General features: G+C 32.2%; 1 protein-coding gene across 7 annotated transcripts; it reads left to right on the top strand.

Annotated features, from left to right (window-relative positions):
• The first annotated feature begins 1,561 nt into the window (after nt 1–1,561).
• Nucleotides 1,562–8,611, top strand: LOC148307124 (uncharacterized). 7 transcript variants are annotated; one of them, XR_015837899.1, is made up of 4 exons: nt 1,562–1,889; nt 2,283–2,307; nt 3,497–3,772; nt 4,406–8,611. XR_015837899.1 is itself a non-coding variant. In XM_088263912.1 (4 exons), the coding sequence occupies exons 2-4, from the start codon at nt 2,260–2,262 to the stop codon at nt 4,731–4,733; spliced, it is 438 nt and encodes a 145-aa protein (XP_088120038.1). In that variant the 5' UTR covers nt 1,566–1,879; nt 2,067–2,259; the 3' UTR covers nt 4,734–8,611. The 7 variants fall into 7 exon arrangements, 2 of the variants coding, with proteins under 2 accessions (XP_088120038.1, XP_088120037.1); XR_015837898.1 differs by having other exon boundaries at nt 1,566–1,879; XM_088263912.1 differs by having other exon boundaries at nt 1,566–1,879; nt 2,067–2,307; nt 3,497–3,558.
• Nucleotides 8,612–14,550: the final 5,939 nt, after the last annotated feature.

Raw genomic sequence — 14,550 nt, 5'->3', positions numbered from 1 at the left:
CTTTTTTATTTGTCTCTATTTTTATTCTCTGTTATTATTATTCTCTGCATTTCTATTGAATTGCAGGACAGAACACAAATAAGGCTTTGAATATGAAACTCATTTGGTTTTTCATCCATAGAACAGTAGGTATTATCCCTCGGGTGAAATATTAAATTGAATATGCGTTATTTATAAATATGTGTGTAAAATGGATTTTCTTAAAATAATTTGCGACATGAATAATGTCACTAACGAAATTATAATTCATTTATAAAATTCTGATTATAAAAAAAAATAACTGAAATTCTGCAATCCAAATCACTGTAAAAAACAAACTGTATACTTTCATATACAGTACATCCATTGAATTTATTCTAGTAAGAAAAATAGAAATCATTTGTATGAATAAAGAAACATAGATTTCATTTGTGTGGATTGAGTAGAGAATAGGTATTTTGTGATTCTGGTTGACAATTAATTTGAAACCAATAAGAGAAATGACAAAATCAAGTGATAAGTCTAACGCTTTCAAGCAAACACAAATATCATTATAATTAAGGTATAACTTTGTTTTAAAATCACTAAATGATTTTATTGCGATTTTAAAACAAATTAATATTTTATTTATGAAATGGAAAATTACAAAGCTAGTGTTTCAAACATAAATTACACAAATTTCATTGATTTGGGCACACATCAAAACAAATCGCTAATTGCGACCAAATACTCGAATATTTAGCGCAATAATTATTGAGTGTGAAGTTTTCGTTTGCTTCGATAGGCGTCATTACACTAGGACTTTCATGCAGAACAGCTTAAATTTTCATTCATTATTAACACATTATTGTCGGGCCGTTTTTTCATCAATATAGACCCTAATTATACTTAGACAATCTGCTGCCCGACCCTCAGTATATACTAATTACAAGTATCCGCAAACCCAATTCCCATCTGTACAATATTTTTTGACGTCTCACGCGCTAGCCAAAAGTAAGCAGATAAAACGCTTATAAGCATCTCCCGCTCTCTACCAATAGTATGTAAAAGACGCTTTTAAGCATTTCCCGCAAACAATGTGTTAATAAAAAATTTGGATTATTTATATGGCGTAATTTTTGTGTATGCATAAGAGTTTTCCTTTAAAGGAGTTTTACTTGATAATATCCATGTTCCCTGTGAACAAAAAAATACCAACTACTCTGCTGTGCCAGGAACGTATAACAAATTTTTGGAGGCTGATGTTGATATTTATATATTTCATTATTTGCGCACAAATTTACAGGGAATATCAGCACATCATACTGATGTGCTGATATTCCCTGTAAATTTACAGCTAACCCCCCTATTTTAATTTTATTTTAATTTATAATGTTATTAGTTTTAGTCATTCCGCTGGTTAAAATTTAAAAATTCAATTTAAAACATTGACCCCCATTATGTGTCCTCCGATAAAGTGGTATCTCAACGTCATAGGAGGGTTTACTGTAATTTACAAAATATATTTAGCTGCGGGCGTAATATAAAAAAAAAACCCTAATGGTAGGTACTTACATTGTCTTTCAATAGTCTCTGGTTCCCGAGTTCTGGCAACCCAAAAGAAATCTCATCCAGGGTAGCCAATCATACCGAAATTCCGGTAGATATGGTTCAAATTATTGTAGTTTAGTCTTTGATTTGGTTGAAATCAACTGTATTCTGGTTTGAATTTCGTCTTTTTGGCGGTGATACAATTTTCTAGGAAGCCTTTTTCACAGGACGATTTTCTAGGACGCCTTTTTCAACAGGAAGACAAGAATTCAGTCTATCGAAATTTCAAGCTGTCATCTACCGTCTTTCGCTATTTTCACGTTGGCAATGCTGATCAAATGGCAAATATACAAAAATCAAAATAAGAAAGGTATGAATTTGTCTGGTTACGTTATTAGTATATAATCTTTGGTCTGGTTTTTCATATTTCCGCCGACGTTTTATGATGTTCCGGTGATATAGCACGCAAATCGTTTATTTTAATGCTCTGTGATTTGTTACAATCATCATGTTTGCAAATAACTACTACATTTTTACCGATAGTTTTTTGGGTCTAGGCTCGGTCTCGGAGAGTGAGAGGTTAGAAATGAATGTTCCCGGGAGGATTTTATCTGTTTATTGGGACGATCCTTTTCGGATTTCACCATATGTGGACGTTTTCAATAATTATTCTGATCTACGTTGAATAAACCTCTGGTAAACACCTTGTAATATTGATAAAAATATTAAACACGTAGGCGACTCTTACTAATGCTTTTCGATTATGTTTTCAGCTATTTGACGCCGGCCACATGCGTGGTGAGTACTCAATACAAAATCCAAAAATTTAGAGAAGTTCGCAAGAATGTGTGTATGTAAAAAACTGAATATGTATCTATTTGTATGAACACATGAACATTAAGCCACCGTCGTTTTTAAATTGCAAAGATTCCGTTAGCGGGTAACCAATGCTCTCAACACGAGACCAACCAAACATGGTGTCATTTCAAAATTACAATACAATACAGCAGAACCTCTATAATCCAAACTCCCGCTAATCCAATCACCTCTGTAATCCAAACGCCCACTCATTCCTCCCACGCTTCTTAAAAACTGAAATGATGATGAAATAATAATGCAAGTAACACAAGAATATGGTGGTGAAAGTAAAAAAATGTTTGATGCTGAAGCAATAGCAAGTATTCTCCATTCAAGCGCATTGTCTGCCTTAAATACATGCCTAGAATAGGCTGACCAAGTGGATATTCCTGTGCCTTTAATTGCGAGACAAAGCTTTTTACTTGTCATTGAATAAATGTCGATCATATTTGATTTCATTAAAAAAGTTGAATAAATACATTTCAAATTTAATGATACATATTTATTTTATTCAATAAAAATACCCTACACATTCTCTGTACTGTAATCTGAACGCTCCACTAGTCTGAGCAGATGGTAACTTTTTGGCGTTCGGATTATTATTTGACCTGTTAACCAGGCGGGACGCATAAATACGTCAAACGTAAACAATATAGGGTACGGGTAGGACATATGATACGTCCTTGAATTATATGTTGCGCCCTGGAACGGGCGGGACATATATTTTTCAAATAACAAAGGTATTAGTTATCCATACATGTCTCGACATGAATTTAAGACACGGAGTGAATTAGTATTCGGACCCGTTACGAGTTGCGCGATTGCCCGGTTAACAGGTCAAAAAAAAATGGATTGAATTCTGAGAGGTGTTTGACTGAAATAATAATTCTGAATTCTTCTTTGTCAGCTTGAAATCAGCTACACCAATTTTTTGCTAGACTTCTCTCGTTTGGGCTTTTTCAATCCACTAATTACTCGCCATGGGGATAATGTCATGCGCTCATATTTTCTGAAGTCGGCCTATTTTCTTCATGTCCCATGGTCTCCACCGCAGAACTCTCGATGCCCATCTGTTCATCTGTCATTTTCGAAATGCCATTTTATAATGGGTGGAAAAATTATGTTTCAGGAAAATGAAGAACAGTTTGGAAGAAGAGGGCTGGTGTTAGCAGACAAGAGCGTGCTGCATCGGTGAGCTAACACAGATAAGGGAAAAAGACCATACCGGCATGGATTAGTCCTCAAGAGTAGCAGCATATTCTTGCAGCCGAAGTAATCCTTCTACATGGAACTATTTCTTCCACATGGCTATTATCTCGAATAAGTATCCTGGTTTGTACCACGGCAGGTTGAGCAAAAATCATTGATAAGTAAGGATCTGCCTCCATAGTGTAGTGATTGTTCTGTAAGTACCTGGTTCGATATATATTTGTAAAGTAAAATGTTAAATATAAATCAAGAAGATCAGATCAATTAGAACCTAAAATCTGGTGGTGTCAAAAGTCTGCATAATTGGAGGGCATATATGACTAGATGTGTGGATGTGTAGGAAGCGAGAAGTGTATGTCTGGACAGAAGAATGTGGCATTCCATCCTCTCTGCCTACCCCTGTGGAGAAACGGAGTGATGGTAGTAGTAGTAGAAGTAGTAAGTATAATATTTATTTAATATTACTCTGGACTGCTACTTGCACTGCAGGGATGAAAACCTTTTTTTCATATAATTAATGATCAAATAAAAATTATGTCAAGCTGATGCAGAAAATAAAGAATAAATAATAAATAAATTACCTATGATAAAGGTCATAAGAAGAAAAAACGGATTTGAACAATGGTAGTGTTTTAATTGTTGTGGGCAAACGAGAAGTGTTCTGGTTGGATGAAGCGACGCCCTATGTCATCCTTGCAGTTCCAGGATCAAATTTTTTTTCCTTATGAAATTTTAATTTTTCTTACTTATACTTTATTTTTAATATTGTTATTCTTATGCTCCCTTTTTTTAATGCTCTATTTATTTATTTAATTGTATTTGTTCCCAGGATAGAGGTCACCGACCACTTGCTTACATTTTCATTGTCCTCGGATAATGATGAGAGTAGTAACATCATAGTACACGAGGGTATACCAGCTGGTGTGAGAGTCCCCTTCACTCCGATATCAAATATTTCTCGGTCCCCCATAGAGAGAAATAAGGAAGAATTTATTGGGATACAAGAATTCTTTCAAGACCCAATCTTCATTGTTCGAAAAATAGACCTGACCCACAGATCCCAAGAAAATATCAAGAAGACAAAAGAATTTCCCATCACGTGTGGGAAGTTGAAGTCGAAGTATTATGAAGTCGAAGTATTAGTCGAAGTATTATGAAGAAGTTGAAGTATTATAAGTCCAATCGACATGTTGCAAGTAACCCAAGACCACCCTGCCTATATGGCTTCCCGAAATTACGTCAATGCGTCTCAATACGTCCCGTAGTTCCAACCTTCTCTGAACCGAATTACTTTATTTCCAAAAAGTTAGACTGTGATCAATTTCTGTAACATTTTTACACCGAGACACACAATAAATAAAATAAAATAAAATAATGTTGAATTAGTTGGAAAATTGAAGGAGATAGACCGTTAAGATACCTCAAAATTAATTTAATTTGACATGGTTAATTTGTTTACAAATGTGCCGGTAAACAAAAGTAATGAAATTGTTCAAAACTTTTTTAAGGACTCAACTTTAGATAAACATATTGTAAGGGGGATGTTTAAACTGCTACTAGATGTGTGTACTAATCAAAATTTCAATTTCAATGATGATATGTTTATATGTCCAATCTAATGGTTAACACACGGAATTTTCTCTGTCCCCAATTCATACGGACATTTTTGTAGATCACTTAGAAAAAAAAATCTTTCATTATAAACATCCCCTATTCAAATTTGCTGAAAAATTATTTAGACAACTATACTCTTTTCTCAACTTTCTTGATAATTTAATAATTTAATTTAATTTAATTTGAAAATAAAATACAGTTTGACTTAGAAAACAACTGAGGTAAACATAAATTTCTTAAATCTAATAATTTGAAAATAAAATACAGTTTACCTTAGGAAACAACGGAGGTAAACATAAATTTCTTAAATCTAATAATTTGTAAATAAAATACAGTTTACCTTAGAAAACAACGGAGGTAAACATAAATTTCTTAAATCTAATAATTTGAAAATAAAATACAGTTTGACTTAGAAAACAACAGAGGTAAACATAAATTTCTTAAATCTAATAATTTGAAAATAAAATACAGTTTGACTTAGAAAACAACGGAGGTAAACATAAATTTCTTAAATCTAATAATTTGAAAATAAAATACAGTTTACCTTAGAAAACAACGGAGGTAAATATAAATTTCTTAAATCTCAAATTAGGCATAATCGATAGAAAAATCACTTTTGATGTATACTGAAAACCCACGCATATGGACACTGTTACTTCCTCTTTCTCAGCCCATTCCCTTAGTTATAAACTGGCTAGATTCAACTCCATGATCAAAAGGTCCAAATTTAACCCAGAAATTTATTCAATTAAACAAATTGCATGCAATAATGCTTATAAACCAAATATGATAGGACACATTATTGGCGTGTAAATTTAAAAAAAAATGTTTCTCTACTCAGCCGAGGCATGGATGAATTAGTCTATAATTATATATTGTGCATATGTGGGACTTAATTAAATTTCTATTCATTATAATTATATTTCTTAGTGAAGTTTAGTTAAGCCATAAACTTAACATATCTCTCACTCCTTTCAAGAACGTCATAAATAAAAAAACTTGATTTTTCAGGAGAACGTTTTTAAAGTTTAAAAATATTTAACAATGTATTAAAAATAAATACTAAGCCACATTGAACTTTTTACTATGCAACAGATCTTTTTAGGTAAAACCTGAAGGTTTTTTCTCCATTTGAAAAATATTTAGTATATTTAAAAAAATAATTAAACAATACCTTTTCTTCAAAATGCAAAAACAACACTTTCTGCAGCAACAATTTATGACGTTCTTGAAAGGAGTGAGCGATATATATTTATTTTTCAATGAATTTTAACGCTGTGAATGTATTTTAGTAAAGCATATAAGACTTTAAGTTAGTTTTGTTAGCATATTTAATATTTAAAGCATGCACTTTGTGGTAAGTTTTTTTTTACTTTTACAAAAAATGTTTTATATGTCAGATATAAGAGTTATTTGTAGTGTGTAGTAGATTTAGTTAAAATATGTAGTTATAGAGTAATGAGTAGCGGGAAGATGCCTACCAATGGTCGCGCTGAGACTCGCAATCCAGTCAGCCGCTTATCCCGGGGGGGCGTAAAGAAGAGGATAACACAACAATGTAAGATTACGACGTGCAATATTAGAGGAGGTATGGATGGAAAAATTAATGAACTGTGTGATATAATGAAAAGTAAGTGCTTAGATTTATTATGTGTGACTGAAAGCTGGGAAAAAGGAAAGAACGTTTGAGATGGAGAAGAAAAGATTAGATGGCTTGGACATGTGGAACGTATGAGTGAGTAAATAATGGTTAAACAAATTTATGAGGCTAGGAAAACTTGACACTATCAGGTATATCAAATACTTGATAGCTTCCAAGTCAGGAGTCGAAATAATCGGCGGGTATTTATGAGGAGATGCTGAATGTGGAAGAGGCGAAGAATGTTTGCAAAGATGGGGTGGTGTTATTCTCTCTGCCTACCCTGCGGTAATAGCGGTGTGATGGTTAGTTAGTTTTATTATATGTGCGAGGAAAAGCACTGATATTGAAGATGTTTATACAGTTGGTGTTTCTGGTGCGGTAGTAAACATATTGATGACAGACTTTATAAACAGAGGTTATACACTTTGGGTACACAATTGGTACACCAGCCCGAAACTTACAAGTTCTTCACAAAAGTGGCACAAATGCATGTGGCACTATCGAAAAAACAGATTGTGGCTTCCTCCTATTCCTAAACTTGAAAAGTGAAACTGTCCATTCTGAAAACATGATGGCACTTAGGTGGCGGGATAAAAAAATCATTTATATGTTCACAACTCTGAATAATGATAGTGTATAAAGGAACTGGAAAAAAACAGATGAGCCAATAAATTCTAATGAGCAAATTATAAATAAAAAAAACATATGCATCCTCGAATACAGCAAAAATATAGGTGCAGATTGCAGCGATTCATTAATAAGTTCTATTGAGTCTGTGCGAGAAAACTGGCCTTACATATGATTGACGTGATAATTTTAAATTCCCCTGGATTTTTTTTACCGAAACAGGTAAAAGACTCACTTTTCCACAATTTCAAAAACCCGTAATCACTAAGTGGACTGAAAAATATCATGTGCTTGCTTCACAAACAGGACTGCTAATTACCAGACTGCCAGACACCTCATGAAGAAAATAGACCCAACAGCTAGGATGGTAAAGCCATACTGAAATTGTCATGTTTGCACTGAAGTTGTCACACAACAAAACCTTGAAAAGGAAGGAAGTCACGCAATGTCGGAGTCCCACATGCAAAATGCCCTAAAGAGGCATACACTTTGGGTATACAATTGGTACACCAGCCCGAAACTTCTTACAAGTTCTACTTACAAAAGTGGTACAAATGTATGTGGCACTACAACAGCACAAAGGTGCTGATCCCTACCCTGAAGATTTTCATACAATTCTGAGATATTAATAATGTCTGTTTTCAATGTAGTGTTTGTTTTCAATTCCATTTTAATTAACAAAATTTTTCAATAAAACGCCCAAAAAACTACCGCACACCAGCATCAAATAGACTATACCACAGCCGCATATTTTATATGGCTGCCAGGTTTTCTGCAGGAATGTTAATATTTTTGTGTAAGTACTCGTGCAAAAAAAAAATATTAAAAAGGTAAGCGAATTATGTCTTGTGAACTGAACGACTTCCAAAAGTTTCACAAAAAAAAATTTTGTTAAAAATGTATTTTTTTGTCAACAATATTTTACTGGGAAATAACCCAGCATGGGACTTGTTGGATGAAACTTGTAATTGAGCTGCTTAGGGGTTAAGAGCCGATTAAAACCATTTTATAACTTTTTTTTAGCCAGCGCTTTTATAATAAAATCGGTCTTTCTGTATTTTTGTATAACATAACTTGATATTGACAACAACAAAAAATTAATTAATGTAACTTGCGTGTTTATTTTTACAAATAAAACCTTTCCAACAGAAATAGCATTTTTATTATACTTATTTGAAAAAAAAAATAATTACACCTACCACATTATTTTTTAGTCAGTTTTTTTCTGAATAATGTAGTAGTATTTAGAACACTGTACAGGTATTCTCAATGTTTCACAAACTGTAATTTCTCAAGGGGGCCAAAGGACACAGAATGGGGGCGGACAAAATATTTGTTTTCCTGAGGTTTTGCCAATTTCATTTACCAAATCTACAAAATAATTAAGCAAGGGGTGCTTGACTAAAAAACATTTGAGAACCTAAGTCATAAACAAATGGTTAGCAACAGTACCAGTTAATTAAAGCCTTTACTATAGAATGGTTACCTTGTGGCTCCGGAACATTTGGACCTCTGCGGAGGAATGATCATCACGTAGAAGAGTGTTAACAGTACTTTAGATAGTGCAGCAGAAATTATATTGGCATTTCATAAATCCTATAAAAAAAAGAATGATGAGTATATTAAAGCCCTGTAGAGGAATGGTCAACTGCTGTTACGGAATTTTTAGGTTCCATCCTTGGTTTGGTGTACCGCACTTTAAAAAAAACTGTTTTTTGTTGAGTTCTATCATTTCTTACTGAAAGTAAGAAATGATAGAACTGGTAAAATGATAGACTTCCCTCATACTGGAAGTCCTTAAGAGCAAAAGGTGGATATGGTTGGGACATGTCCTTAGAATGCCACCTGAGAGCGTCAACCCCTCATGTCTCTTCTTCCAACCCCGAGGATTCCGGCGCCCCGGAAGGCCGCTGACGACCATTCACCGTCTATACTCAGCGGAACTTCGAGACGCCAAACTGACCTGGGAGGAAGCCAAGGAGATGGCGCGTGACAGAGTGACTTGGAGACGTCTCGTGTTGGCCATATGCTCCACCTAGGGAGCAAACATGGAAAGAAATAGAAAAGAAATATAATTTCTTTACAATTTATATATTTGTAATACATTTTTATGGAAAAATATTAATAATTTGATTTTGTGTTTGCTCCGATTGGGGTAACAGCTTAATTGCTTCAAATGTCCTAATCCCAATGCGCATTATTGAGGGGAATCTACTGTATCTGTAAGTTACTGCTACACGAAAGTAGGCAAATAACGGTATACCTGTTTAGGTCAGTTGAGACCAGTTTTGAACAAATTTTCTTCAGTATTTTATAAATTTTATTAAGTTGGTTTGTTTTTATAAATTACTTAGTCTTTACACATGACTCACCAGCCACCTGCTGTAGCCATATTCACATCGTGTGCTGCTCTTTTTTTGAAAACGGGACATTTTGAGGTCCCGAAACTTTACTTGGGGACACCAGGACAGGCTATCTAAAAACGGGACGGTCCCGTTTAAAACGGGACGTGTGGTCACTTTAGGTATACCACATATCGCTCACTCCTTTCAAGAACATCATAAATCAAAAAACTTGATTTTTCAGGAGAATGTTTTCAAAGTTTAAAAATATAATAAAATGCATTAAAATTAATATCAAGCCACCTATTAAACTTTTTTCTGTGCAACAGATCTTTTTAGGTAACAACACTTTCTGCCCTGTAGCGGGTAGATATTAAGTTAAAAATTTGGCTCTTTTGCTGGGATATAGTACATTTTTTGGGCATTCCGAAAACATGCACAACTGAAAATTGACGATTTTTTATTTATGACGTTCTTGAAAGGAGTGAGCGATATATCTGCCTTGATACACAATCCTAGCTTTTTTGAAAACTACCATTAAATGGAATCAACTCATAGTGCAATAGTGTTTTTTTTACTGTTTATATATATTAGTGTGTAATGTATCTATTTTTGTTCGTTTTCATCGAATAACCATAGTAAAAGTAAAACCAGGCTTTGCTGATTTTAGTGCTCCGTAAAGTACAGAAAGGGTTTTTTCTCAAAAACCAAACAATATTTAGAATACATTCCTTTGAGCTTTGTTCATAAACTAGTTTATGGAATACTCAACAGATGGCAGTTTTGGAAAAACACCTGATGGCGCTGCTTTCCCAGATACGAACATGGTAGTTGGAAATGTTCAAGCAAAATATTTCGATTAAGGTCGAATAAAAATAACACATAATACGTTTAATAACTACTTATTTAAATATTCCGTTATTTCAACGAACTTCACCAATAAAGTATGTATTAAGTATATAAGTATATTGATGTGCCTATGACACAATGTAGTGGCTGTCAATGTAAATATTTACAAGCAGGTACGCAATTATTACATTAAAAATAATATTTAGGGTAATATAACGTAATACAAACAGAATCCAATACATTAAAATATGTACATCGTGTATCATTGAAATCGTATAAATAAATTTGAAAATAATTTTGCGCAGTAGTTTTTGTTTATTAAATCGGTCGCTAGGGGCTGGAAATTTAAATGTTTATTGAAACAAAAATACAGTAAACCCCCCTATAACGCTGAGATAGGTGATGCATTATCGAATGTATTGTAAGAGGTTAATGTTTTAAATTGAATTTTTGAAATTAATTTTTGAAATGAGTAATTTAGATTTAAAATACAATTTAAAAACATTAATCCCCTTTAACGTTCCCTCCGATAACGCCAGTAGAGTATCAACGTTATAAAGGGGTTTACTAGTAGTATGTTTATGACGTACATTATATAGATGGTAGGTACGTGTATAAAAGAAGAAGTCTTTTAAAGATTTGAGCTCAATCTTTTTCCCTCGGAATGATTGCTCATATTTATTAGGTTTTTATTTTATTACTATTTTACATTAAAGCATTGCTTCGTAGTATTTTCATATACTTACATGGCCCTTTTCATAAACTCTTTATGTTAAGAATCTAAATATTTTTTTGAAATTTAAATATTTGTGTTTCTTATTATTTACACATATATTTCAATTTCATACTATTTCTGTAAGCCTAAGTGGCTCATTATTAGAAATATGTATCAAATTGTAGTAGAGTGGGTTTGAACCGAGAAACTCCGACTTAAGAGTCCGCAACACTAACCACGGGATCACAACCCGACAATCGCTTACTTAGATAAAAAAAAATATACATAGTGTGATAAGATTATCATAAATCAACACTCAATAACGCACTACCATTAAAAATCATTATTATTTTCAAATTGTTCATGTCAATTACATTAAAATTGTTCATAATGCAAGGCACCCTTAGTCTTACGAAAAAAGTATGAAATAGAAATATTTGTGTATATAATAAGAACATTTTTATATTTATTACTCTGAAAATAAAAATAATATTGCTACAATTAAATTTGATAAAATTTTAATTATTTGTTCATTTTTTGGATTTTATTTTATAAATGTATCGTTTCTTGGGAAAAAAATTACGGTTGAATAAACATTTATGAAAATACTGCGTAACGATGCTCCTTCATAAGTATCAAAAGCTATAAAATTACATTCAAAGTTTAATTAATACTTGTAAAAGCCTTATCCCAAAAGGAATACCATATGTACTGAAAATATAACATTATAAAAATCTCATCCAAAATATGATTTTCAATATTTTTTTTTGTCGAAAGGGAGTTCAAAAGAAATAATAAAATTGTGTTAATCTTTCTAATAATGCTGACAAATTAATTATTTGAATGAAACAGACCCGTTACAAGGAAAGCCTAATTTCTCAAAAAAATGTTACACAATTCTTTTCACAAATTTCTCCGTTGTCATCAGGATAAAGGCAAACGGAAAAACTTGCAAACAGATTAAACTTTTTAAATACTTTCTTCCGAGACGAAATGAAAAAGCAATTAAAGCCCCTGATAACGCGACGGAAAATCCAAACTTATTTTCAAAACGTGAAATAGCTCTGAAGTTGCGATATAAATAAACAAGAAATAATAATTCTTTTTACTCAACGGACAAATGTTATTCTTGAATTTTAATTATTTTTTAAAACTTATGTCATCTTAGTTTTCTCGGTTAAATTGATATTTTTTATTTGAGTATTTTTGTTTTCCAAGTTTTGCCTTATCTTTTATAACCTTATTACTACCAAATAGTGAGTGAGGAAATGTTTTAGAAAAATGTGTAATGAATAATATAATAATTCTACACATTCCTTGGACTGATATGGTCAGCAACGCCAATGTCGTCCGAAGAGCAAGAGCAGGGAGACAGTTGCTGACTAATATCAAAGAAGAAGAAGAAGGGATAAAATGGATACTGTGCCACATGCATACGTGCGTTTGTCCATTTATAGTATCCATCATAATATTGTGACCATCCTTGCACTGATTTGATGTCATTTTCATCCAAGAAGTATGTTTTTGAAGCAATGTTTTAAAATTATTTATTGACATTTCGTAATGGCTTAAGGATAAGTTATTTTACTAAAATTAAACACTTAAATATATAACACTTTAATGAGTTTTATTTTGTTTTAAGGTCAAGTCATGAATAATTTAGAAAATTTAGAAAAACATAAAAATTTTAATTCACATAAAACATTAATTAATAATGTACCTACTGTTTCAAAATACGACACCATTATTATCAATGTTTCCTTTTACAAAAAATCTTGTTCCTTAACCCCCCTCCCTATATTTACTAACCCAAATATACACCTAAATATGTTTTTGTTCGTTAGTTTTAATTTGTACCAGAAGATGAAAACATCTGTTGTTTTCGAAACTAGTCGTAAATAAAATAAAACTCATTTAAGTGGTATATTCAAGGGCTTAATTTTAATAAAATAATCATGTCATTCCACAAAGTGAATGCCGAATCAATAAATAATATAAGGATAAGTTTATTATAAAACCATGTTCTTTTTAAAAAAATATTATTTTAATGTACCTACATTATGTCATATAGTCGAAAACAATTATCTGAATTATTGTCGACCAAAAGTTGTTTTCTCCAGAAGTTTCTGCATTTATTTCGGCGCGTGTTCCTTTTAACAACATTATGACTAAAAAATATTTCCACGACTCTCAACCCATTGAATGAAGCCAACAGAATAAACTTTGATTGGAAATTTCCTCCTTATTCTTCAGAGACCGCTCTTTGCTCATCCTTTTTTGATCGAAACTTTTAAAATCGCGGTTCCATTTCTCGACTGTCCCGCGAGCAATAAACTAAACTTTTTATTTTTCCTTCCCGAATCGAACGGAAGGATTTGGCATTTTGTAGAAATTTGTGTTTTTGATTGAGAGATATTTTATACCTCTCACTGAAAGGGTTTTCTAGAACGTGCATCTCTATCATCCTGAATATTTTTGCAAATATCTCCTGTGTTAAAAAAATCGATTCACAATTATTGTAATATTGCGTGAAAAATATGTTTTATTTATTTATTTATTTTATTTATTTCAAAACATATAACATACATAAATCATATATACATATAATATTCCCGATGAGTAATTTCTATTTCTCATTTTGGGACATGGGATTAAGGTTAACTAGACTGGAACACAAATAATAAGTTAACAAAAATGGTTTTTTTAAATAACCAAAACTAATACTGGTACCTTGTTTAGTTTATCGAACTGAAACGAAGTGAGATTGGATTGTGAACTTTAAATATACATTATTTTGTTGGAAGTTCAATCATGGGCAAAATGGTGAACGTATATAAAGTGATCATTTAAGCCATCAAATACCAATACATGGGATGCTCAAACTTCCATCTACTTTCTTATAAAAAAGATACATGCTTAGTCTCAAATTGAGATACCTATAAATTGTTTTACACATTTAAAAAAAAGTAGTTTCTATGATTTTTTGAATGACACATTTTTATGCTCCGACCTTTAGTTTACCAATATTTTAGCCGGCTAGTCATTGTAGTAACGTTATCTCTGATAACCATTTATTCAATATTTAAAAAAAAATGTACTGAATTAAACAATTGTTTTTTTTTTACATGTAAATTATGTTTTTATTTAATTCACAGTTTTTCACACAAAATGTGTCTTTGTATATA

Source organism: Brachycentrus maculatus, unplaced genomic scaffold (genome assembly GCF_059751285.1).
Source record: "Brachycentrus maculatus isolate JH-2025_06_01 unplaced genomic scaffold, ASM5975128v1 h1tg000207l, whole genome shotgun sequence".
Classification (NCBI taxonomy): domain Eukaryota; kingdom Metazoa; phylum Arthropoda; class Insecta; order Trichoptera; family Brachycentridae; genus Brachycentrus; species Brachycentrus maculatus.
The sequence above is the reverse complement of the archived record's forward strand: the minus strand, read 5'-3'. Positions and strand labels throughout refer to the sequence as shown.